At 37.7% G+C, this 27881-nt stretch overlaps 1 protein-coding gene across 1 annotated transcript in view; it reads right to left on the bottom strand.

Annotated features, from left to right (window-relative positions):
* LOC117225986 (uncharacterized) overlaps window positions 1-27881 on the bottom strand; it is a 341074-nt gene that overhangs the window by 269747 nt on the left and 43446 nt on the right. Inside the window, exon 2 of the mRNA XM_033479882.2 lies at window positions 7015-7162. Within this exon, the coding sequence (XP_033335773.1) occupies window positions 7015-7162 (148 nt within the window). The remainder of the gene's footprint in view (window positions 1-7014; window positions 7163-27881) is intronic.

Genomic DNA, 27881 nt, shown 5'->3' with positions numbered 1-27881 from the left:
AAGGAAACTTTGTCATAGACAGCGCCTTAATTTTACTTGCTGCGGGAGCACCGAACATGTATCCGTATCGCGCGGCAGTGACAGCTGTACGCAACAGACTCCAAGAAACTCGAAATTCGTATAAGTAGGATCGGGTTCCCGGGGAACTTGTTTCGGTAAAAGTGACACAGTTTTGTGAATAACGCGCGTCTCGTTAAACTCCACAAAGATCGTTCCTCGCGGAACTTCCGCAGCGAGAGATCCGCCGATTTTGCATTGACATTCTTCGTCGCGCACGAGATTAACATCTGTCGGCGTTGATCGTGCAACGACGAGAAAGCTGAAAATCGAACGCGAGATCCGCCGGGATCGACGCGAACAATAGCAAAATTTTGTCAGCGACGGAGACGATAAATGAGACGTTGTTATAATTGTAACAGGTCGCGTTTCTTTTCATAGCCCGCATTCTTTCTCCGAGAGGAGGAATGCGTCTATAAAAATTTATAAATATTTATAGAAATATATAAATCTTCGAAAGTTTGTATACTGGAATTGAAACTAATAGAAGTTTCTTTTCATTTTGATTCGTTGCAACCAGAACTGAAGAGAATCAAGAATTTGAAAGAAAATTGAATTTTACTGATTGTTCGATTATTTCATTGTTCGGAAACAATAAATGAGACGCTGTTATAATTATAATAGGTCGCGTTTCTTTTTATAGTCTGCTTTCTTTCTCCGAGAAATATTAATGTTGCCGATTTGTGCGTCTATAAAAATTTATAAATATTTATAGAAATGTATATATATATAAATCTTCAAAAGTTTATATACTGGAATTGAAACTAATAGAAGAAAACTAATTGAAACTAATCAAGAATTTCAAAGAAAATTGAATTTTAATGATTGTTCGATTATTTCGTAGATTCTTTGTACGAGGTTGTAAAATTGCAGAAAGATTAACAGTCTATTATATGGAAGATCAAATTTGGACTACTTTTAGAAACTTTTAGCAACATTTTAGCGACAGACAGGAGTTACTAGCGTGTCTGACTATGCGTTGATCGTTCCACTTAAAGCGAGCAGACAATATTGTATTTCTAGCAATTTCAGCATCATTTTATTACCAATTTTTATCGACTGATTTTCAACAACTAATATTACTATGTACTAGAATCGTTGCAGAATGTCCTATTTTTATCACTATGCAGAAAACAATGCACCACAATAATGCATCCAAGAATAAATAACAAAATTATTCTAATAACCTGTTGAAATGAAATCTGTTCAAACGACCCCAGGAAACCCTAATTTCCCGCAAGTACCATAACTTTGGAACACTCTGTATACCAGCATGATGCTGGCCGCTGTCTTATTTTGCCATTTATCCCGAGCTTCTGTAAAAACGAGCCGCGAGATACAAAGAATCTTAGTTTTCTCAGATCTGCCGGTTTCAACTTCGACCTCCGAACATTTCCGAAAGAAATTACTATACATCGAATAAATACCTCAAAAATGTATCTCCACGATCCGACTAATCGCGAGTCGAACAATCGGTGTCCGGTCATTTCGACGGAACAACGCGCGAACCTATCGTTAAATCGAAACAAAATCCCAACCGCTGGTCATCGATAAAAATCTAAATGAATCTTTCGCGGCGACGAAATGATTGCGATCGAAAAGCTCTTAATCATTGTAACCGCGAAGAGGAACGGACGAGGGCGAGGGGATGGGCCGCAGATAAGGAAGAGGAGTGGTCGGGCAAAGGAGCCGGAAGGAACTCGGAGAGCGAACCAAAATTCGCCGATTCCGGGCGAAGTGATAGAAATCAGAAGACGAAGGTTGTTTCGTCCGCAAGTTTGATTTCGCTCGGTCGGTCTCCCAGCGGCCGCAAATAGGGACACAAAGGCTCCAATTTGTCGGGGCGGGGCATTATTTTCGCGCGGGAGATGTTTCTTTTTTTTCTTCTTTTTTGCCTCCCTGCCGCGCGCGCGCGGCCCCGAAAAACTACTTATCTAAACCGAATTCGGCGCGGCGAAACGCAATCTTCGTAGTTCCAATTTATTACCGTCTCTCCCTGGCAAAAGCGGCGGCGATGGCACGGAGGGGAGCGGGGGGGGGGGGGGGAAGAACTCCGGTTTCTCGCAATAAAGTACGTTTCCCGGAACGAAGTTAGCGGTACAATGAAAGCAATGGAGTCATCGGTGTTCGCGGAACTAGAGACGGATATCCAATCGGGATATCGAAGGTCAAGGAGCTATCACGGCGCAAATTGGGTTACCGAGGACGGACCGTATCGAGAAAATCCTATTTCCAACTCGCTATTTTTCTCGGGTCTCGAACCTCGGGGCTCCCGAGGTTTTTATATCGGATAACAGCGCGAGTTTTCCCTGTTATCCGACCCCCCGATCTTTGAATCTCCTCAACTTCGGCCAATTTGTAACTACCTTGCCTTTTAAGGCTCCCGGGAACTCGATGATTCAAGAAGATCCTCGCCGGCAAAACACGCGTTATCTTGTGTCCCACCCTCTCTAATTCGCCAGCGTCCCGTGGCTCTTGCTTTCCACGGCACAGATTTCCGCGCCGGCTACGGCTTTTGCATCGACCAAAGGAATAACAATTTTACCGTTTTCGCGCGCGCGCGCTAATTATGTAGAAGCCGGCGAACTAAACTTATCTCATTCGATCCGTTGCGAAACGAAAGTATTCGCTTGGTGGATCGTTTATTTTATTATTTATTATTATGATTTTATTGTTATTTATTTATTGATTATTTATTTTCTGCACAGAGAACATTATGTTACGATACAGTGGAATTGCTGTGAATTTCTCTGGGATAGTGCTACGCCTATGTAATTTAATGCTACGTCGATGATATGAGTCCAATCTCCGTCGAATCGTATCATTTGGACTCTGAATTGCCTTTGAATCGTATTACGTGGCCTTTGAATTACTTTTGAATTGCTTTCGAATTGCCATCGAATTGTTTTCGAATTATGTCATGTGGCTACCGAATTGCTTTCGAATCGTGTCACGTGGCCTCTGAATTGCCTTCGAATTGCTTTCGAATTGTTTTCGAATTATGTCATGTGGCCTCCGAATTGTCTTCGAATTACTTTCGAATTGTCTTCGAATTGTCATTTAGCCTCCGAATTGCCTTCGAATTGCTTTCGAATTGTTTTTGAATTGTCTTCGAATTATATCATGTGGCCTCCGAATTGCCTTCGAATTACTTTCGAATTGTCTTCGAATTATCATGTAGCCTCCGAATTGCCTTCGAATTGCTTTCGAATTGTTTTCGAATTGCCTTCGAATTGCCTTCGAATTGTCTTCGAATTATCATGTAGCCTCCGAATTGCCTTCGAATTGCTTTCGAATTGTTTTCGAATTGCCTTCGAATTGCCTTCGAATTGCTTTCGAATTGCCTTCGAATTGCTTTCGAATTGCCTTCGAATTGATTTTGAATTGCTTTCGAATTGCCTTCGAATTGCCTTCGAATTGCTTTCGAATTGTTTTCGAATTGCCTTCGAATTGCCTTCGAATTGCTTTCAAATTGCCTTCGAATTGCTTTCGAATTGCCTTAGAATTGATTTTGAATTGATTTCGAATTGCTTTCGAATTGCCTTCGAATTGCCTTAGAACGCATTGTCGGACAAATTAGCTCTTCCATAATCACAAGAAAATTGAAATCCACTATTCGAAAAGTTATCACAATCGTAATAAAGTACGAAAATATTATACGGTGATTCAAAAGGACGTGAAATTCGCGGTCGGGTTGCTCGCGGTCATAATTATAATATTTTATTATGTGCGTTCCCTGTCGGATGTACGAGAAAAATGCATCAAAGAGAAAACTTCGTAATATGAAAATAATCTAGCGATGTTCCAGCTAGGATTTCAAAAGTTACTAACAAAGGAGACGTTAACTAACAAGGAGAATCGAAACGAATGAAAAACATTGGAGAAATGCGTAGAATAAAACATTGTTCGTTTATCTTTGTATCGCGCAGCGTGCCGTTATTAACACTAAATTTACAGAACACAAAAAATAGCTGTTTTATTATATTAATTTCGTTATTTATCGACGATCAAATTTATTTTCTAAATTACAACGAACGGGAACGAGATTGAAATTTCGTTCTTCGTTTAATACTTTTAGCGAGTCATTGATAATATATTGATGATACTAAATTCTTTATCGATTCAAATTTTACTAACCTATTTTTACCATAAATGCATTAGATTCGCAGTCTAATGATTATAATGTCACCGTTTAATTTATTGAAATTATTACAAGACGATTTCTGATTCATTTGTTGTAGAATATTTTTATTTTACGCAGAGATTTGCGGTTCAACACTATTGATAATAAATTTAATAATATCGAGTCGGAGTGCAATTTATATTAATAAGACATTTATTCCGATTTTGAACAAGCGTTATTGCAACATTTGCCGTAAGCAACATATCAAATCGAATAAATAACTCGTAAATGTATCTTTACGATACGAATAATCGTAAATTAAAAAATTAGCGAATCTCTCTAGCGTTAACACGAAAATAACTGCTATATATAATATAAAGCGCTTTTATTCCGATCAATATACCATAGTCATTGGTTTCTATTTTGCGGTATAAATAGTTCACGGTGTACGTGCAAGTTTAACCGAAACGTTCGGGGGTCCATAAATAACGAGAACGGCTTAATTTTGGATAAGTTTTCCGAAGGAAACTCCCGTTTATTGTTATAAATAATACACCGCGATCGCGCCGCGGCGCAGCGGCGTAACACGGCCCGTAATTTGTTTATCCACTTCCGAAGTAACAACCGCACCTCGAGAAATAGGTTAACGGCCCTTCAAACACATCGCCGCCTGCTATTATCGAGAATTTCGTTGTTCGCTGCAACAAATTACGAATTTTGAAACTCTCGGCGACGAGTTGTTTACGTGTTCCTGTCGAAATTATAATCGCCCCGTCGCGGTATTACACCGGAACGTTTTTATTAAACGCCTATTAGCCGTTTATGATTAGCAACTGTAATTGCAACTTATTTATAAAACTTCGTCCGCTTTGAAGAACCGCTTCGCCGCGACGACGGAAACGGCGCCGGCCGAGCCGCCGCTGCAGAAATTAACAATTTATCTCTGCGCCGAATTCAATCCCGATCAATTCGTTATTCTCGCGACGCGACGCGAGATTAGAAAATTACGGCCGAATTCTGACCCATGCCAGCGCATTTTAATTCGTTTCTAATCGCAGTTTTCCAATCGTGGATCAACTTTTGTACGATCATTTTTCCACTTCGATCAGGCAACATTCGATCGAACATTTTTTACCACAAAGTAACGCGAGCTCGAAAATTCGTCATCGCGCTTCTCGACAAAACCCGAATTCAACTGCACTTTCCAACTCTTCGCCTTTTAACCCTTTCCATTCGAATAGCGACTCCCACAAGGCGCCGTTAAAAATTGTTGCGCCACGTGTCAAAATAATTTTATCGAAAGGATACATCGTAAAAGGATGCATCAGTCGCAAAATTCAATTTCGCACGTGCGAAATGCATTAGGTTATACAAAATGGAAATACGGTGGATCAGAAAAACTGTATTAAATTCCGCGTTGATTTCGCTTCGAGGGCAAAGGGTTAACCCTTTAACACTGAGGCACCACTCAATATTTCTATGCGACGTTCTAAAATAACGTTTACATCGTTAAATTCATTTATTTTTCAAGAACTGTTAAAAGTATAATTGTTACATAGACTCAATTTCACACGCATAAATTGCACTAATAAATCACATAAAATGGAAATACCGTAGCTCATCCAAAACTATTTTGGATTTAGAGTTAAAATGATGTCAATATTTCCATACGTCGTTCTAAAATAACGTTTACATCATTAAATTCATTTATTTTTAAAGAACTGTTAAAAGCATAATTGTTACATAGACTCAATTTCACATTCATAAATTGCACTAATAATTCATATAAAATGGAAATACCGTAGGTCATCCAAAACTATTTTGGATTTAGAGTTAAAATGACGTCAATATTTCCATACGACGTTCTAAAATAACGTTTACATCATTAAATTTATTTACTTTTAAAGAACTGTTAAAAACATAATTGTTACATAGACTCAATTTCACATTCATAAATTGCACTAATAATTCATATAAAATGGAAATACCGTAGCTCATCCAAAACTATTTTGGATTTAGAGTTAAAATGACGTCAATATTTCCATACGACGTTCTAAAATAACGTTTACATCATTAAATTCATTTACTTTTAAAGAACTGTTAAAAACATAATTGTTACATAGACTCAATTTCACACGCACAAATGGCACTAATAAATCACATAAAATGGAAATACCGTAGCTCACCCAAAACTATCTTGAATTTACAGTTAAAATGGGGCGTCGAGAGCAAAGGGTTAATACGTGCTCGTACAATTCGTCCGATAGTTTCCCCACGAACGCAGCTCTGCCACCTCGACGATATCGGAAACGAAGGATCCAAAACCGGCGATCATTCTCTGGTCCGCGAATAATAACCCGAAGAAAAGCTCGTCGCAAGAATATCGATCCGAACGAATGTTCGACGAATCATGAACGAGATCGTCGTCGTGGCCCGCCGAGCCACCAATTCTCCGAAGAAATTCCCCGGCGATACCGTGACGAACGAAATAACGCCCGCGGGCGGCCAGCTGACATTCCCGAATATGAAACATCTCCGTCGTAAACGTAATCGTTTCCGCGTAATCGTAATCCCAAAGTGAAATTGTCACTCGCGAACGCGGACGCTCCCGGTCGTTTCCGGCGAGTTTCTTGCGCGGTTCCGATCGGTTTCTACGGCCCCGGTCGGCGTCGTTAAAAATCAGACGTCCGACCCCCGGCCAATCTCTAAAACGTAGGCGAGCTGATCCGAGCTTTCGTTTATGTGATTTCGCGGCGGAAGAGAGAGAGAGAAAGAGAAGAAGAGAGAGGGAGAGAAAGAGAGAAAGAGAGAGAAAAAGAGAGAAAGAGACCCACCTGCCAGACGGCCGTAACGCTGAAACATTCGCTCCACATCGGTCTTGCTGCACTGAAACGTGTTTAGATTCCCGACGAAAACCCGGGAATTCACCGCCTGTGGGTCCTGCGAATTGGTCTGGTTGCCCACTTTGCTCATCTTCATCGCCTGGAACAGAGGAATGTAACGGGTTACGGTTTATCGTCCGACGTGATTTGTGTGACGATACCGCCAGGAAAGTGATACAGTCGGTTTTATCGGTTCCACTTTAATGGGACCGGGGGGTGGGGGCGGGGGGAGGGGGGTTGGCACACAACGTTGTTGGCCCTGACACAGAGCCGGACGTTTACGACGCTCATTTTCGGATCCGGACCGTCTACCCGCTAATAAAATCGACGATCTTCCGGATCTACGCGGATCAACGATTCCATAAGCGACGACGGATTTGTCTAAATTGTTCCACGAATCGAAGCTTCGTGTGACCCGAAAATATTTCGAGTCCAATCGCCGATGCGCCGCGTTTCTATTCGGGAAACTGTCGAAATTTGATTTTATATGTTTATGGAGTGAAATAATAATAGTAATAATATAGTAATAATATTAGCAATGAAATAGTAATAATAATAGTAGTAATAAAATAGCAATAATAATAATAGTAATAGAATAGTAATAATAATAATAGCAATGAAATAGTAATAATAATAGTAGTAATAAAATAGCAATAATAATAATAGTAATAAAATAGTAATAATAATAATAGCAATGAAATAGTAATAATAATAGTAGTAATAAAATAGCAATAATAATAATAGTAATAAAATAGTAATAATAATAATAGCAATGAAATAGTAATAATAATAATAATAATAATAGTAGTAGTAGTAATAATGATAATAATAATAGTAATAATACTGATAATAATAGTAATAATAATGACAATAATAATGATAATAATGGTAACAATAATAAATAGTAATAATAAAAATAATGAGAATAAAATAATGTACATCGAAAGAAAAATTGGGACGAAGTCTAAATTGAATTAAATTAGTAGTCACAGAGCTAATCACTTTAATTCTAAACACAGGAAAGCTCTCCAATTTGCAGTATGTTTACTGCACAACATTGTAAAATAACTATATTTAACATACATAAAGCTTACCGTGAAAATTACGTTAAAATTCGAATGATCCAAAGCATCTAGAGAAATGATGAAGTCTTACATGTTTATGGCACAGCATCGGTTTTCATTCGACAGAGATAGTGGATACACTGCCGAAGCAAATTTTATTGCAACCGCGACGTAAAAAGCTAAAAACGGATAATAAACATTTCACGTTGCTAATGCAATAAATTCGGTATAGGATCTTCCATACTGTTCGTATTTCATTCTCTGCGCTATAAATTCATATTATGCTATGAATATGTAAAACATGAAGTTTTATCGCGGCCCCGCTGCCGCGTGTTTATTTACAACAATACGCGCCGGTAATAAAGAACACCATATTCGTATCTAACGAACGCGATAAAACCGATCCGCTTCCGAATGATTTTGCGATCGTTCCGAAAAATCATTCTACAAGATGTTGGATTTTTTTCATACAAAAATGACGTAAACGTGGAACGACGTTCGAGAGGGTGCGCGAGCTGTTTTCTCGGAACGATTTCAAAATTTCATACAGCATGCTCTCTCTCTCTCTCTTTCTCTCTCTCTCTCTTTCTCTCTCTCTCTTTCTCACTCTCTTTCTCTCTCTCTCTCTTTCTCACTCTCTCTTTCTCACTCTCTTTCTCTCTCTCTCTTTTTCACTCTCTTTCTCTCTCTCTCTCTTTCTCACTCTCTTTCTCTCTCTCTCTTTCTCACTCTCTTTCTCTCTCTCTCTCTTTTTCACTCTCTTTCTCTCTCTCTCTCTTTCTCTCTCTCTCTCTCTCTCTCTCTCTCTCTCTCTCCCGCTGTGCTGCCACTGTCCGACTATTATTTACTGTTTCTACTTGTCGCGGGTGACACGAGCATGACGCGCTACTTTATGTCTAGAAAGTACAGTAATGTCTCCCTTACTAACGCTCGGATTGTCCACTAAAATGGACAGTTTAGGAAGAGGAGCCTTCCGAATTCGAGTCTTGCGAGTCTTGCAGTTTTCTGCGTGCCGTCTCTCCGAACAATTTTTTCAATGGAAACGCAATATACAGTGCAAAAGTAGAGACTTCAAGCTTTAAAATGAGTTTAGTTTTATTGCTCTGCGATTTTTATTCACGAACTTACAGTATTCTAAATATCGTCGATGTTTCGAAGGTGTTAGAAATTCCGTGTAAAGTCTAGAACAAGATTTCTCATCCACTGCGCCGCAAATAAATTTTTTTAAAGAAAGTGCCGGAGGGCTTCCTAAAGTAGATACTTCAGGCTTTAAAATGAGCCGAGTTCCATAGTTGTATGATTTTTTTGCAAAAAGTTATAGCTGTTTGAATATCGACAATTTTTTCGAAGATTTGAAATTTTAACAAAAGTAGTAGACGACACATTTTTATAATTAATTGTTTATATAATGTATTAATATATTATTATATATTATATATTATAATATAATATATTAATATATATTATATATTATAATATAATATATTATTATATATTATAATATAATATATTATTATATATTATATATTATAATATAATATATTATTATATATTAATTTTATATATAATAATTTTTTATATATTAATTCCCAAATTGTCCATTTCTGTGGACAATCTAAGCGTCAATTAGGGAGCCATTACTGTAGCTTCATTTTCTAGCGAATCGCTACAGTAATAATTTCTAGCGATTGCTAACAGCAACTTGAAAGTCTCCGACAAGAATGACCACGAAAGAAATTGTTGAAAGTATTTGCTACGTTTTCACACTGAAGAAGATGCACGTATGTGGTGTACTCGCGCGTGTTTGTGATCTCAGGTGAAAAACACTGTATAATTGGATGTGTCAGCGTGGCCGCAGAAAACGGCCGAAACAAACGCGAAAGGCACGCACGATATGTATTTTCCGTTTGTCCGATTCCGGGGAAATTCGCCGGGTGTTATACGGTTAGTCAGTTTTTCAAACGGTTAACGACTAGAAATGTTTAATTACACAGCAGGCTGAATAAAATCTGAACGGTATTGTTGGCGCTCGAAACAATGCCGGCGGGGGAAGGAGCGAAGGGGGAGGTGAGGGAGAGCGGGGGCAAAGCTGCACGAGAGAAATTGTTTTATTCTCCGGACAATTAACATTCTCCCTATCGGAGGGCCTGGTTTAATTGTTTAATTTAATTTCTTTACGGCCCCGCCGCATATTTCATTCGGCGGCGCGATGGCGAGGGGAGGGGTGGGGGGGGGGGGGAGCGAGGAGAAAGACAAAGAAAAAAAATAATAAAAAGGAAGTAGGCAGAGAGAGAGCGTTTAATAAAAACGTCGCGTGACCTGAATCTCTTGTCGGTGTTGCACGCGTCGTTGCATTATACTATTTTCTATGCTAAAAGAAAAAGCAAAGCAAACAAACGAAAACAAACGAAAAGAGAAAAAACCGACACGTTGTTTCCTTTTCGCGGCCGTGCGTACACGGTGATGATATTCCGACTAATGAATGGAAGTCACTACTAATCAGTGTCGTGGAATGGCGACGGGGGGGGGGGGGGGAGTGGGGAATGTGCCGGCACGAAAATAAACGACCGCGCTTCTTTAGAAATTCAATTCGCGCTCCTCGGTCGACCCACATTTTTAAACCAATGACAATTGTTGCTTGTCTTCTTATTAAGACCGTTGTGTAGCCCGCCGTTTCAATGGGTCTCTTTTTTTCGGCACGGAAACAACGATTTTTATGCGCGACATTTCTTTTTAATTAATGCTTGATAAAAAAATTGTTTCGATGAAATTAACATCTTGGTTTTACGATTCTTTTCGATCGGAATTTTAGTAATCATTGCGTCGCTCTCGTTGCTCGGTCGTTTTTGTTTGTCGTTAACGCGACGAGGTCGCGTTCTCGTCGTTTCGACGGTAGCAGGATGAACGATTTCGAAAATGTTGTTGTTGCATTTCTGGCTTTATACGGTTGCGATTGAAACGATCGGATCAAATATGGGGAGAAACAAATGAGGACATTGAAACGATTTAAGAATATTCTTACAGTTTGCTGAATGCGTTGGAATCATCGACAGAAGAAATATATTATTAATTAGTTCCTGTCGATTGCAATTGCTTCGGACAATTTTTATTTTGCACAAAAATCCGCAGTCTAGTTATTACTATTATAATTGAAGAAATATGAACTATATAATACATAATAATTTATAAATGTTCGTAAGTTATAAATGTACATAATAATAATAAATGTTCGCTTATAACACAGAAATGATTATTATATACAAACGTGTAGCGTTATAATAACCCATTATTATAAATAAAATTGTATATTTCTATTATATAAATAATTATTATAAAACGAATACTACTATCGTATAAATATTAATTATATTCAGCGAGACTACAACAGTCAAATATGACTATAAAATAAAATATTAACAAATTATCGTTAACAATCGAAATAAAAATTGACGAAATCGATTGAAGGATATTAAAAATATCGTCGCTCATCTTTCCACCCCCGGAGACCGCGTAGCCGTCTAAACAACGATTGGCTCGCCGACCAATTATTAACTATTTCCGGCGCAGAGGGCTTCATGAAAATTAGTGCGTCATTAACGAAGGATTAAGGAGAACGAGCAATTAGAAGGGCCCGGTAATTGACCAACGATAGGATCGGCCGATCCGGCCGGGGGTGGAAATAAAAAGGGGCGAAAAAAAGGAGGAAGAGAATCTCTTGGACAGAATCGCGACGGGTTTTCAATTAACTGGCACATCATCCAATTAACGCACGATCGCCCGTAAGATTAAACGATTCTATGGAAATCGCAGTCACATCGGCCTGTCGAATCCGTGCTCTCGATTACCATCGGCATGGCTAACGACCTCATTAGTTTTGTGGCATATTATGCGCGCGGAAAATGAAACAGCGCGACGAAACGTTGCGCCAGTCACCGTTTCCAGTCAGGATGAAATCGCGACGCGTTAATTAATTACTCGTTCCCGTTCGGCCGAGACACGACGCGACGCGCATCCTGCGCCCGTCTATTGACGATTTAAAGAATCGGCCGCGAATCCGTTAGATGTACAGCAAATTCTTCCCAATTTTCCTTCAGCTTGGAAACAGACAATAGGCAATTTTGGAAAAGAAGAGACCTAACCTTGTCCTCGCTTTTATAATCATTGGCACTCGGGGCTATTATAAAAATAGTGTAATAATATTTGTAATATTTATAATATTTATGATATAATAATATTTATAATATAATAATATTTATAATGTTTATAATATAATGGTATTTATAATATAATAATATTTATAATATTTATAATATAATGGTATTTATAATATAATAATATTTATAATATTTATAATATAATAATATTTATAATATAATAGTATTTATAATATTTTTAATATTTATAATATAACAGTATTTATAATATAATAATATTTATAATATAATAGTATTTATAATATTTTTAATATTTATAATATAATAGTATTTATAATATTTATAATATTTATAATAGAATAATATTTAATAATTTAAAATATAATAATATTTATATACACAATATAAAATTGTCCATTTTTCCAAGCTGAAAGAAAATTGGGCAGAATTTACTGTACCCTATGCTTTAACAATTAATCAATCCTATTAACCATCCGTAGTCGAGTGAAGTCACCGCTAGAAATTGTCGTATCTCTTTTAAAAATAATTGTCACGTTATCAAATTTGTTTAAACAACTGAACACCGCAATTAACGCGTCACTAATTTTTGGCCTAAGCACTGTCAATCTTTGAACAGCTGTAACTCTGTTAAAAGTTATCATAAAGTTACGAATTTTTTTTTAAATTAAAGCTTGAAATCTCTACTTTACGATGCTGTAAACGATACACTCAAAGAAAAAATTTCCAACTCCATAGAGAGCGTTAAACTTTGCACTCTATTCTGTATCACGAATATGTCATGTCCATAGATTTAGGATATTCCAGTGATTAGGATGCATGATATTGAAAATTAGAATACGGTGTCCTAAAGTAGAGATTTCAAGCTTTAATTTAAGAGGAAAATCATAATTTTATCACAACTTTTAACGGAGTTACAGCTGTCCGAAGATCGACCATTCTTCGGCCGAAAATTAGCGATGCTTGATTCTGCTGTTGCGTGTATCTAAAAAATCGCTAAAAAAATTGTTAATTAAATTGTTGTTTAAGCATACGCGTGAAATACACTAGGATACGTAAAACAATAGAAATCCGAACAAAATTCATTCAAAGCATTTTCAACGATTTCAAGCGACAGAAAGGAACATCGAACGTGTACGTTGAACTGTAAAATTGTTCAAAGTATTCAACACTCGATAACGTCTTTTAATAAAACATAACCGAGCTCTTGGAATAGATCGTTCGGTTTCCATCTTGCTCGGGTGCCGTCCAGAAATTATCAATAATATAAGATGTTCGTTAATGAATGTTAATCGTGACGGGTCTTACATGAAAGATTCACGGGTGAATTTCCGATGTCGCGGAACCCGGCTGAAAATAGAGCTCCAGTTTTCTCGTCTTTCGGAAAGTTCGATGCGACCTGTCCGCCGATCCGTTGTCGATCAAAGCCGCCCTTCGGCGTCGACGGTTAATTTTGACGTTCGTCCAAATATTTGCCACGGTCTCATATAAGTGTCGATATTTATCGCGCTGCTCTTTAATAATACCGCGCCGCTATTGGCCGCCGCTTCGATGCTGATGTGTCCACGTATTAATCCGGATCGGAACGCATGCTTCGCCGATTTTTCGTTGCTGCCGGATACCTTCTTCGCGAGCTTTTTATCGACGTCTTTCTGGCGAGCTCGTTTCCGAGCGAGCAGATCGTTCACAGGAAGTTGCAATATTTATAATAAATGCTTGGAATTGTGATAAACGTTGTAAATTATGGTAAAAGCTGTAAATTATAATAATTGTTATAAATTATAGTATAGTATGTAATTGTAAATAGAATTAATAATATAATCATATAAGTATATGATTATAAATATAGCAATTTATAACAAATTAAAATAGTTATAATATAGTGTATAATATAATATATAATAATATAATATAGATACCATAAAATAGTTATATATATATATGGTATATATTATAATAGTTATATATATATATTTAATAGTTGTTATAAATTATGACATAGTATGTAATTATAAGTAGAATTTAGATCAATAAATATTATAGAATTTAGATTGATAAATATAACAGAATTTATATTACAATATATGATTATAAATATAGCAATTTATAACAAATTAAAATAGTTATGATATAGTATACAGCACATAGTATATAATACAATATATAATAATATAATATAGATACCATAAAATAGTTACTATAATAATGACAATAATTCTTATCTGGAAGGATCTGCATTATCGAAGAACAATAACATTTTCATCTCAGCCTTCTCGCAACGAGTCTCCCAATAAACAAGCGCAATCGCTGTAATCCCATCTAATAGAAAAAAATCAGCCAAGAAAAATCGAAATTTATTCGAACATTTTATGTCTCGATAACAATTAATTTCGCGGAGACCGCGACACGCGGCCTCTCTCCGCCAGGTTCTGCAGATAAATTCGATGACATAGTATTTTAATTTGTTTATATTACCGGGTAAATAACGGCGAAGAGAGACGTTCGCCATTTTCCGAACGAATTTTGGTTTAATCAACAAATGAATCAACGGCCGGGAAAACGTGAAAACCTGAGCTGCTCTTTTAATATTTGAAATGTAGCTGTTGCGCGCGGCGAGCGCTGTGCCGGCGAGCGCTGTACACCTGTCAAAGTTAGTATCAATTAATGGTGTCAAGTGAGAACGATTTTAACGAAACGAAACTTGTTGAACGAAATATTGTTAAAATTTGTTGCCGCCGGCCCCGGCGCGATTCGGAAACGTAAAAGAGTGCGCGCGCGCGCGCCATCGATATCCGATACCCTCTGGATAGCGACGTTTATATTAAATTACTCTAATTGATAAGCATCGCGGCTCTCGATGCCGTAAGATTTCATCGTCGCGTTTTCCTCTACGCCGTTATGTTTCCATACGTCGTTCATATTTTCTGAACGCCGTTCTATTTTTAGATAAATTTGGACGGAACGATTTTGGAATAGTTGCTATTCCATATATATAATGCAATATATTTATTTCATATATATAATGCAATATATTTATTTCATATATATAATGCAATATATTTATTTCATATATATAATGCAATATATTTATTTCATATATATAATGCAATATATTTATTTCATATATATAATGCAATATATTTATTTCATATATATAATGCAATATATTTATTTCATATATATAATGCAATATATTTATTTCATATATATAATGCAATATATTTATTTCATATATATAATGCAATATATTTATTTCATATATATAATGCAATATATATTTATTTCATATATATAATGCAATATATTTATTTCATATATATAATGCAATATATATATTTATTTCATATATATAATGCAATATATTTATTTCATATATATAATGCAATATATATTTATTTCATATATATAATGCAATATATTTATTTCATATATATAATGCAATATATATATGATGCAATATATTTATTTCATGTATATACATGATACAATATATTTATTTCACATATATATAATGCAATATATTTATTTCACATATATATAATACAATATATTTCATTTATATATGATACAATATGTTTCATTTATATATAATACAATATATTTCACGTATATATAATACAATATATTTCACATATATATATAATACAACTGCACCTGTAACCGCCCCTTAATATTGGCTTGATTGATGTCAGAGTAATTACTGGCGTGGGCGGTGCAGTCAAGGGAAATTGGAGGTGCGACTAATTAGTCTCGTAGTTGGCGGCCCCTCTAATTAGCATAAACAATAAGAATTTTCCGAGGTATTTGTTAGCGACGAAACATTCGTCCCTGTTGCCCTTCGTTCGTTCTTCGAATTGTTTGCGTAACATGTTGCGCTAATTGTAAGAATCGGCTTCGAATCGGCGTTCAATCGTTCCATAGAAGACAATCACCGAGAGAGAGAGAGAGAGAGAGAGAGAGAGAAAGACAGACAGACACGTTAGAACAGCGAATACGAAACGCCGTGTGATCGATAGAAGAAGCCCAGGATGAGTTAACAACTAATGCCGTATATTTTCGAAACTCGGACGAGCGTCGTTCTGTTTGTTCGTTGCATATCTCTCGAAATAATAAATTATTTGTGTGAACGATTTCGAAACGCGCGTCGAACGGCCGTTTAAAATGCAGAAGGAAATTCGCGCGCGAGCCAAGATCTATTAATCAGCGGCTGTCAAATTATAATGAGAAACAAACAAGCGGAATATGTGTCGCTATAATTAACTTTATAGATGTATTCCCCAAGATATATGTACGTACGTATGTACATAGGCGCTTACTTCAATCTGGCCGCATGGTTTCTCAAACCGAAATAACGCGAAACAAGGCTAACGGCTCCCTAATTAAGCAACCACTCGAAATAATGGTGTAAAAATAGCGGCCGATTGATTCGACGATTTCGCGTACAATTTTGAGTAAAGATAAGTATTCCATTTTTATAATTGTGATAAAGTTGAATAAAAAATATAGTTTAAAAATTATTTTTATTATACTTTTAATTCTACTTACTTATTATACTTTTAATTATATTCTAAATTCCTCGCATATATATATTTATATTGTTTCGGAGCTGATCGAACCCATTGTTCTCGTAAATCCATAAAATTGTACTAAAAGACTCGAACCGAACAAATAAAATAAAACAAATAAAAATAAATAAATAATTGCTACGATCGCATTCATAATTCTTTATTGATTAATTAGTAGTTCTTTATTCGAATGAAATCTTATCCGAATAATTCTTTAGTTGAGTAATATTATATTTGAATAATTCGAGAAATTCGAATAATTCGAAAAATTCTTCATTCGTATAATCCGAGAAATTCGAATAATTCGAATAACGCGAGAAATTCGAATAATTCGAATAATTTGAATAATTCGAATAATTTGAATAATTCGAAAAATTCTTCATTCGAATAATTCGAAAAAGTAAGAAATAAATCGAAAACTTCACATTCTTTTCCGTGCGAATTCATACAAGAATAAATTATTATCAAGAACAATATAATAAATGATTAAGATTATTAAGAATAAATTCTTAATCGAATAAAACCGTATTCGGTAAAATTCTTGTCCAGACAAATTAGCATTCGATCATGCAAATATTTATTCGACAGCGTCGAATGAAAATTCGATTCGTCGGACATCTCTTGTAACGCGTCGTCCGAGTCAAATTTCGCGCAACTCTGATCAACTGACCGAACGAAAAATAATCATTGCTGCGACCTGGGACATTATTTTATCGTTTCGGAATCGAATTTTGTCGGCGGCGCCGATGGTCGAGGAAGAAAACGCGCCGCATCCGCACGCGTTCCGAGTTTTCCGCGGAAGTTAATTTAATGCCACACTTAACGCGAATGATATTTTTCGCGCAAACGTTCCGCGCGCTCCGTGGAAATCCGCGCGGAACGAGGAAAAAAAACGCGAGAGCGCGCTCGCGCTTCGGAAAAAAAAGGGGAGAAAAAATGTACAACGATCAAAGCGGGGAACACGGGTCGTAGAGCGGGACGCGATGCTCATCGACAATTTTATGCATTTCGGTTTCCAATTTCACATGAGAACGCTTGTACGTATCCGCGGGTTACACAGAGCTCGGATTCGGGAATGCCGGAGCAACATTTTCCGAGCCGGTTGCCGAGCACGTGGCCGCCGTCCCCGTCCGCTCTCCCTCTCCCTCTCCCTCTCTCCCCCCACGCAGTTTTATTTTCAGTTCTCTTCCTTCATTCGCCATTGTACACGCTCGCTAAATTTCCATTAAATTTCGGGGGCCGGACACCGCGAATTTCCCGGTGGCCGTTCGCGGAAAAATCGCGGCCGGCCGCGCCGCGGACCGCATTGTTTTCCCGGCGAGGCGCGGCATTAATATTTTCATAACCGGCGGCGAATAGATTCGGCCGGAATTAATGAACTAACAGGCGCACGGATGTAAATCGCGGTGTGTAACGCTCGCTCTGTTGACTCTCGCGCGCTCGCGAGCCAGGCGGTTCTTTTTTTACGCCTCGCATCGTCGAGTATGCTCGAACGTGATTAACCGATCTCGTGCACGCACTTTCCTCCGCGCTGATAACTTGAAATTATTCTCGAAATAATCGAAATAGTTCGCGAAATAAATCTGCATATAGTAAATCTGAAATTCGAAGAGACGTCGATTAGGTTGATCATTCGACAATGACGGAGATCGCGCGGAATTAGGCGATAGAAAATTCAAAGAATTTGAAATCGAATTTAAATTAGAAATCAAGAGGAAAAGAAAATTTATGAAAAATCTGTATTCAGTCTTCGGTGTAATTGAAATCTAAAATTGTGAACGCATAAGAAACACTGAATAATTCTGTTCCTTTTAATTTATTCATTCAGCGTCGCATCGATGATCGCACGGAATTAGATAACACTGAATGAAAAGTATTTGAAATTAAATTTAAATTAGAAATTAAGAGGAACAGAAAATTTTAATACAATCTGCGTTCGGTCTTCGTTTAAAAAAGAAACCTGATTACAAAGAAGCGTAAACTTTACTATTCGGGCTGAATTTTATGGATTTCATGGATTTATGATAAAATTGTGTAATTGAAATCTAAAATTGTGAACGCCTAAGAAGCACTTAATAATTCTGTTCCTTTTAATTTATTCATTCAGCGTCGCATCGATGATCGCGCGGAATTAAATAATACTCAATGAAAAGTATTTTGAATTAAGCTTAAACGAACAATGAAAAAGAAATGAATATTTAAATACAATCTGTATCCGGTCTTCATTGAAAAGGCCTGATTACAAAGAATGCTTATAAAGAAGTTGTTATTCGGACCGCGGATTCAATGCATTTATGACAAAATCGTGTAAAACTGAAATATAAAATTGTGAACGCATAGAAATCGCTTAATAATCCTTTCTCTTTCAATTTATTTATCCAACGTGCATCTGCTTAACACCGATTACGATTTTAGGGTTACGATGCAATGTCGATGCAACGTCGATGCAATATCGATGCAATGCACAAAATACTTTCTACAATTAATAACGTAGCTAGATTACATTCGTCTCATTAAAACGACTAAAACAGACAAAATTAATGTTCCCTCGACTTCTGTTCCTCGCAGAATTTGTCTCGGCTAATTTCTATTATCATTCTTATTTATTTAAAGATCCGCGGTGTGCTATAACGACGGCGCACGAAACGTCGACGAAAGGCATCCGGGTCCAAGAATTCGTTCGAAAAAGAAAGAAAAGAAAGAAACTATCGCGTTACGACGCGTTCGTCACGATCACGATAGTTAGCCCGCAAAGCATTCTTTGGCACGGCGAGGCGCGTGGCCCCGTCGAAATTCTCGTCCGCGACAGTATTTCATCTCGAGGAAAATCCATGTCCAAGAAGAACAGCGACAATAGACAGCGACGGAGGTCGGGCAGAGAATTATTCCGGGGTGGCGTTAAAATACATCTGAGCGGGCAGATTTTCGTTCCGCGTCGGTCCGCGGCGGCGGATTCGTGCAATTCGTGGGGAAAACGCGTGCTAGGCGGCGGGGCAATTTTAGCGGAAAACTTGCCGAACGTCGCGCGCGCGAACGGAACGTTGAAACCGCGTCTTCGGGCCGGTTACAACATAAATAACGGCGACAGCGGGCGACGTGAATTCTGGTCCGCCCAGAGACGAAAGTGTAATTAGAAATCTGTACGTCGTCGATTCGCCGGGCGGCAAGAATCCGATTCCGGAACTTTGATGGAATTTCCGAAACGGCGGTGGCTCTCGCTCGCAAACATCGCTCATCCCGGCGTGTCGACACGCCGTAGAAACAACTCCCCCGATACCAAATCGCCGGGAACTTTAAATTAAAATTTACAATTTCGCCGGGGATCATCCTCGAGGATCGATCTCTCGGCGCGATCGCGTTATTCGACCGACTTTCCGGACGAATGTTACAGATATATTGTTCGCGAATTCGCGACGTTTCCGGAGCTGCGAACGTTTAATTGAACGACGGAGTCGTCGGTTTTTAATACTAGATTTACGGGGCAGAAGAAACTTGTATCATTATTTTACTATTATTGTACTATTATTATACTACTATATTATTTATTATATTCATTATTATTAAGATCACCTTAGCGGTGAACGTTTAATTGAACGACGGGATCGTCGGTTTTTAACACTAGATTTATAGGGCAGAAGAAACTTGTATCATTATTTTACTATTATTGTACTATTATTATACTTTTATATTATTTATTATATTCATTATTATTAAGATCACCTTAGCGGTGAACGTTTAATTGAACGACGAGATCGTCGGTTTTTAACACTAGATTTACGGGGCATAAAAAACTTGTACCATTATTGTACTATTATTACAGTATTATTATACTATTATTATACTTTTATATTTTATTTATTATATTCATTATTATTAAGATCACCTTAGCGGTGAACGTTTAATTGAACGACGGGATCGTCGGTTTTTAACACTAGATTTACGGGACACAAGAAACTTGTACTATTATTGTACTATTATTATTATTATTTTTCATTTATTAGATTAATTATTATTAAGATCGCCTTATCGGAACATTGTTGTAATACCAAGAACTATGAAAGAAAAATTCGGAATTGCAATAAATCTCACGAGAGATTTCCTTAACAGAAAAGACGGAAAGAAAAATTCGGTATTGTAATAAATCTCGATTATCAATATTAACCCTTTGCACTCGACTGGCGACTCGAAGACGCCATTAAAAATTGTTATGTCACGTTTCGAAATAATTTCATTAATCAAGTTTGTTTATGTTTAAATAACTGTTGTATGAGTCATAAAATTCAATATATAATAAAATATAAATATAAAATATAGGAATACCGTGACAGAGGAAAGCCAGAAAAATTATTTTAAATTTTTCGTTAATTTGGCATCGAGTGCAAAGGGTTAGACGTGTAAAAAGTTACGAAATTTATTTCTGGAAGATCGCACACTGTAAACCGATAAATTTTATTGCTTTTATGAAATACCGCAGTATGTAATTACGTCCGCAGTATTCGGCTCGCAGTAATAGATACGTAACAATTTATTGGCGCAAAGGATCTTATTTCCTCTGTCAAAGTTCTCCGTTGCTTCGTCGATTCACTAAGCAAAATTATTATTATAATTCAACGGATAAAATTATCATTACACCGATAAATCGGTGTTACATCTAACAAAATTATTATTATAATTCAACGGATAAAATTATCGTTACACCGATAAATCGGTGTTACATCTAACAAAATTATTATTATAATTCAACGGATATAATCACCATAACACCGATAAATCGGTTCGGTATGCATGCAACCACCCTGCAAAGTCTGCCGAACGCGGAAAAACGACGCCGCCGTTTACGACAGTGAAAGTTTGCCGCTCCGTCGCGTCCGTAATTGCCGGAATCATCGGCGGCCGATTCGCGAACGGCACGCACCGGATTCGCGAAGTTGCGACGCGTAAATAGTCGAGGAGCGGAGCGAAAACGGGCGCAGTTTGAAGCCGTCGACGACGACGGGACGACAGTTAACGAGATTCCGAAACTCCGAGCTCCGATGGCCCACGTGACGATACCTAAAATTATACCGTCGCCGCGGCACAGTCCACTCTTTGTTTTACTTCCTACATAAATTATGGATAATCTTCTTAGTTCTCGTCACTCTACCATCCCCCCACCCCCTCCCCCTCCTTACCCTGCGGAGGGAGAACTTCCAGTTCCCGATGATCGCGACAAAGATTAAGTTTGAATCCGTGAATCAGCAGCGACGGACCGCCGCCGTCCTCCCCCCGTTTCCCCCCTCGCAAGCTCTGTTCGCTCGTAACGGGCGGGATCTTTAACTTCTTTCGTTCCCGGTTTCCGGCCACTCTCATTTTCATACTATTTTCGAAACGGGGATCCCGCGACTTTAATTCCCGTTTGATATTCAGCCCGCCGCGCCGCGCGGCGCCGCGCCGAGCCGAGCCGGATATAACGTCGTAAAATTCAACAACTTCCGTCTACGCGGCTCGTAACTCGTGTTCCAGATGAGGAACAGCATTCTTTCTTCTCTTTTTTCTCTTGTTCTTTTCTCCTTCTTTCTTGGACTCCGTTCCAGATTCGAATTTATTCGCCGGATCGCCCGGCGAACGTTTCGAGAAATTTGAACCGTGAAATACGATCTTCGGCTGGTGTGGTGTTCTTCGGTCTGCGCCGGTGATTTTCATTATTTCGGCGCCGTGAGATCTTGTTAACGGACTACATAGGGAGAGGGGGAGAGAGAGAGAGAGAGGGAGAGAGAGAGAGAGCGAGAAAAAGCGAGTGACAAAGCGAGAGAGAAAGAGAGCGAGACAGCGAGACAGTGAGACAGCGAGAGAGAGAGAAAGAGAGAGAGGGAGAGAGAGAGAGAGAGAGAGGGTGAGAGAGGGAGAGAGGGAGAGAGAGAGGGAGAGAGAGGGAGAGAGAGGGAGAGAGAGAGAGAGAGGAGGTGAGAGAGGGAGAGAGGGAGAGAGAGAGGGAGAGAGAGGGAGAGAGAGAGAGAGAGAGGGTGAGAGAGGGAGAGAGGGAGAGAGAGAGGGAGAGAGAGGGAGAGGGAGAGAGAGGGAGAGAGAGAGAGGGAGAGAGAGAGAGGGAGAGAGAGGAAGAGAGAGGGAGAAAGAGAGAGAGGGGGAGAGAGAGAGAACAGTTCGGAAACGTAGGTGTGTAACAAACGACGTGTCGAAGAGATGTTTAACGTGAGGCCTGGCGGTGGCGAAATATAAACACGGTGGAACCTCGGAACGCGAGGAAAGAAAGATAATTGCGTCGGAAAGCGATTGCTCATCCCACAGGAAACAATTTTGTTACCCTGGATAAATGTTATAATAAAAATTGCCACAAATCCAGGTAAATATATTATCATTTCTTTCATAAAGCAATATATAGAATAATTAAGTAGAATTAATAAGTATTAAATATTAATATATATATTAATATATTAAATTATAATAAGATTTAAAAGTCGCTAGAAATCTAGGTAAATGTATTATTATTGCTTTATTATTATTACTATTACTTTCATAAAACAATACAAAATAAGTAAATAGTATTAATAAAATTAATAGAATTAGTTTTGTTGCTCGACGCAAATATTGCAATCAAAATTTCTACAAATCCAGGCAAATGTATTATTAGTACTTTCATAAAGCAATATAGAATAACTAAATAGAATTAATAGAATTATTAGAATTAATAAAATTAATAAAATTAATGGAATTAATAGAATTAATAGAATTAATCAAATTAATGGAATCAATGGAATTAATAGGATCAATAGAATCAATAGAATCAATAGAATCAATAGAAACAATAGAATCAATAGAATCAATAGAATCAATAGAATCAATAGAATCAATAGAATCAATAGAATCAATAGAATCAATAGAATCAATAGAATCAATAGAATCAATAGAATCAATAGAATCAATAGAATCAATAGAATCAATATAATTAACAAAATTAATGGAATTAATAGAATCAACAGAATTAATAAAATAAATAGAATCAACAGAATTAATCAAATAAATAGAACTAATTTTGTTGCATCAATACAAATATCGCAAATAAAAATTGCTACGAATCCATCTAAATACATTATCACCACCTTCACAAAACAATATCAAATAACCAGATCAAACGAATTACCCTCAATACATTAATTTCAGCTTACTAAACCCAATCGCAGAAACACCGCGACGTCTTGCTGGAATAACCCTTTGCACTCGAGTGGCAACTCCGAAGCACCACTAAAATTGTTACATCACGTTCTAAGATCATTTTTATATTATCAAAGCTCAGATTTTAAACATTGCTGAAATCGTAGCTGTCGCATGAACCACAACACTCAATCTCGTACGCATAAAATACGCTTTGTCGTGTAAAAACGAAAGCAATAAAGTCAGAAAAATGATTTTCGATTTACAGTTAAAACGGGTTCGAGTGCGAAGAGTTAACACGTTCCGTGCCACGTGTACCATCGATGGTACACGCTTGCATGTTTACTTAGTGAACTGAACAAATTGTTTACAAGAAATTTAGAACCGAAGAATCAATTTCCACCGCAAGAATGGGCGTTGATAAGTTTTTGTTACGTTGTTATGTGTACGAGAATTAATAATTGCACGTAATACATCAAGTTTTAGTAAAATATCAAAGTGTGAAGATTCGAGTAAAAAAAGCTCGGCACGGAACGTGTTAAGCATGAAAATGATCCGACGACAAGAGAGAAAGCAAGCACCGAGATCGACAATGGTCGTCGATCCCAAAGGATCCATAGAATATCGTCGCGTCGTTGCTTCGCGGTTGTTGCTTGGGTCGTTCGGCGAACGGCTGCGAAACTTTCGTGTTTCGCGTGGACGCGGCGCGATCCGCGGCCGCGTTCGGACGTTAAACAAGAGATAAATCAGCCCCGGGAACCGGTTAATCACAGTTCGGCCGGGTCCCGAAGACCCGTCGTCCGTGCTCACCTGCGAATAACTTGGCGCCGGGCAACTCGACCGTTCCGTTTCAGCGGGGCTCGCGCGCGCGCGGCCCTTCCTTTGGCTTCAGTTCGCGAACATCCAGCGGGCACGTTTTCCTTGGCGCAGTTCACTTCCACGGTAAACATTTGCACAACTTTCGGCCCGCGAGCCGGGTTCAGGCCGTGGCCTCGGGAGCCCCGTTCGGGTTCATCTACCAAGTGGTCCACGGTAATTGTTTACCCTGCACTTACGACGAATTTACACCGTCGGCCGGCCCCGCCGGTACACGGCCGGCCGCGTGATCCGTGTCCCATTAATTTCGCACGATTAATGATAATAACCGTGCCCGGGCCGGCGATGATACCGGCCGATACGTGCGCTCTGCGATTTACATTTACTTCCCGGGACCACGGCGACCAGCCGCCGCGCCGATGTTTCGCCGGCTTTTGAAATAAAACCGACGCGACGCGAGCCGACGCGACGTTTCCGCAAAATTGCTGTAATCGATCCGGACGTTTCCAAACGATATCGGAACGATTAGATCTCTTTGAGAGCCTGTACTTTGATCGGCGCGCGCGCGCTAAACGCGGCGCAGGCTTTAATTAGCGGATTTTAGTCTGTGCATTCATGGCAAAAGTTCGCGATTCAAACGGAAAATCACGAAGATCCGGGAAGAATTTACTAATATTTTGATTTTTAATTTATCGAGATTATTAGAGAAGACGTTCGTTTTCATCGAATCTCTGTTTCTCGCGATCGTCTTTGAAAAGTTCCATTTTCGTTCGAATCAATTATTCGAATGTAATTTTTTTTCGGACAATGTATCGAATAATTTCTTTGAACAGAATTTTATTCGGATGGTATATCGAATAAATTATTCGAAAACAATTTTATTCGAATGGTACGTCGGATAAATTCATCGGAAACAATTTTATTCGAATGATATGTCGAATAAATTCATCGGAAACAATTGTATTCGGATTGAAACGAATTTGTTCGTCTATTAAAAGAAATTTTCAATTAATCGATCTCATATTAATTTCGTCGGTCTCTCGTACGCATGTACTAAATAATCATTTACTAAATAATCATTTACTAAGTAATCATCATATTTAATCATTTCTATGCACTTATGCCATAAATACTTAATTATTTCCATCCACTTGTACCTTAAATTCGATCAATTATTTTTATACACTTGCATATGCGCTTATTATGTAATTATTTCTATACACTCGTGCATTTATTATGTAATCATCTCTACGCACCTGCGCGTTTACCATGTGCATAACTATTTCCGTCTCTACTCGTGCATCAACTATAACTAATTTTAATTCAATTTTATTCTCATTTTCTTGAATCGCGTCAACAGCACAAATAGAACTTGAGATTCTTTCGCGATCGATCCTTCTCGCATTACCCCGCGATAAAAAAATAATCATTCCGTCAATTCCGTGATATCGCGTTCTATAATCGTGTTCAGTATCGCGGAGCATCCTGTTCGGAATCGATGATCGTGCCTCGTCTTCCAGAATCGGGTTCTCGAATCGTTTCGACGAAAAAAGAAAAAAGAAAGAAAAACAAGGAAAAAAAACACAGGACACAGGGAATCGATAGCCCGCGGCGCTTTCGCGTCGCAGAAACAAAACCAGTTTACGTCACCGCCAATCAAATAATCATCAAGAGCCGGCGAACAATGACAGGATTTCAAAAACATCGGGCTGATAAAATAATCACGCGACTCTCGTACGGCCGATCCAGTTTCCCGAAGAACAATGGGGCCGTGTATATGTATTGTGTATGTATATATATACATAGGTAACGCACCTAGCGCCGCCGACAAAAACACGAAACTGTCGTCGGCTGTCTCGCACAATGTATATGGTAATTCACTTATTGTCTCGCCCGGTGAGACGCTAATGAATCATACAAGTATAATTCGGTTGATCCAATTCGGGCGACTCGCTGCGATTCTGCTACGTCTCTGCCCCATTCTTCCGGGCCCGCCTTGCCGCTAATTATTATTCAATCTTCCGAAGGCGTTTCGAAGCTCGTCTTTTTGATAAGTAGTTAGCTTTATCTCTCTGTCACGAATTATCGCGGACGATTTTATCCGCGATTTTATTCGAAGAATTTATTCCGAATAATGTAGAAATCGAGTTTTGTTCGTGATATTATTCTTGAATAAAATGTTATTCGTGATGTTGATAATGATATCGCTAATAATTCGTAATGTCACAATTTCGAATTGTTTTCGAGGAATTTATTAGATTTATTGTTCGAGTAAAATTGTTTTCGAAGAGTTTATTCGATTTATTGTTCGAGTAAAATTGTTTTGGAGGAATTTATTCGATTTATTGTTCGAATAAAATTGTTTTCGAGGAATTTATTCGATATATTGTTCGAGTAAAATTGCTTTCGAAGAGTTTATTCGATTTATTGTACGAATAGAATTGTTTTCGAGGAATTTATTCGATATATTATTCGAGTAAAATTGTTTTGGAGGAATTTATTCGATTTATTGTTCGAATAAAATTGTTTTCGAGGAATTTATTCGATATATTGTTCGAGTAAAATTGCTTTCGAAGAGTTTATTCGATTTATTGTACGAATAGAATTGTTTTCGAGGAATTTATTCGATATATTATTCGAGTAAAATTGTTTTGGAGGAATTTATTCGATTTATTGTTCGAATAAAATTGTTTTCGAGGAATTTATTCGATATATTGTTCGAGTAAAATTGCTTTCGAAGAGTTTATTCGATTTATTGTACGAATAGAATTGTTTTCGAGGAATTTATTCGATATATTATTCGAGTAAAATTGTTTTGGAGGAATTTATTCGATTTATTGTTCGAATAAAATTGTTTTCGAGGAATTTATTCGATATATTGTTCGAGTAAAATTGCTTTCGAAGAGTTTATTCGATTTTTTGTACGAATAGAATTGTTTTCGAGGAATTTATTCGATATATTATTCGAGTAAAATTGTTTTGGAGGAATTTATTCGATTTTTTGTACGAATAGAATTGTTTTCGAGGAATTTATTCGATATATTGTTCGAGTA

The sequence above is a fragment of the Megalopta genalis genome, chromosome 11 (assembly GCF_051020955.1).
Source record: "Megalopta genalis isolate 19385.01 chromosome 11, iyMegGena1_principal, whole genome shotgun sequence".
NCBI classification, from domain to species: domain Eukaryota; kingdom Metazoa; phylum Arthropoda; class Insecta; order Hymenoptera; family Halictidae; genus Megalopta; species Megalopta genalis.
Note: the sequence above shows the minus strand (reverse complement) of the source record. Positions and strands in the feature narration are given on the sequence as shown.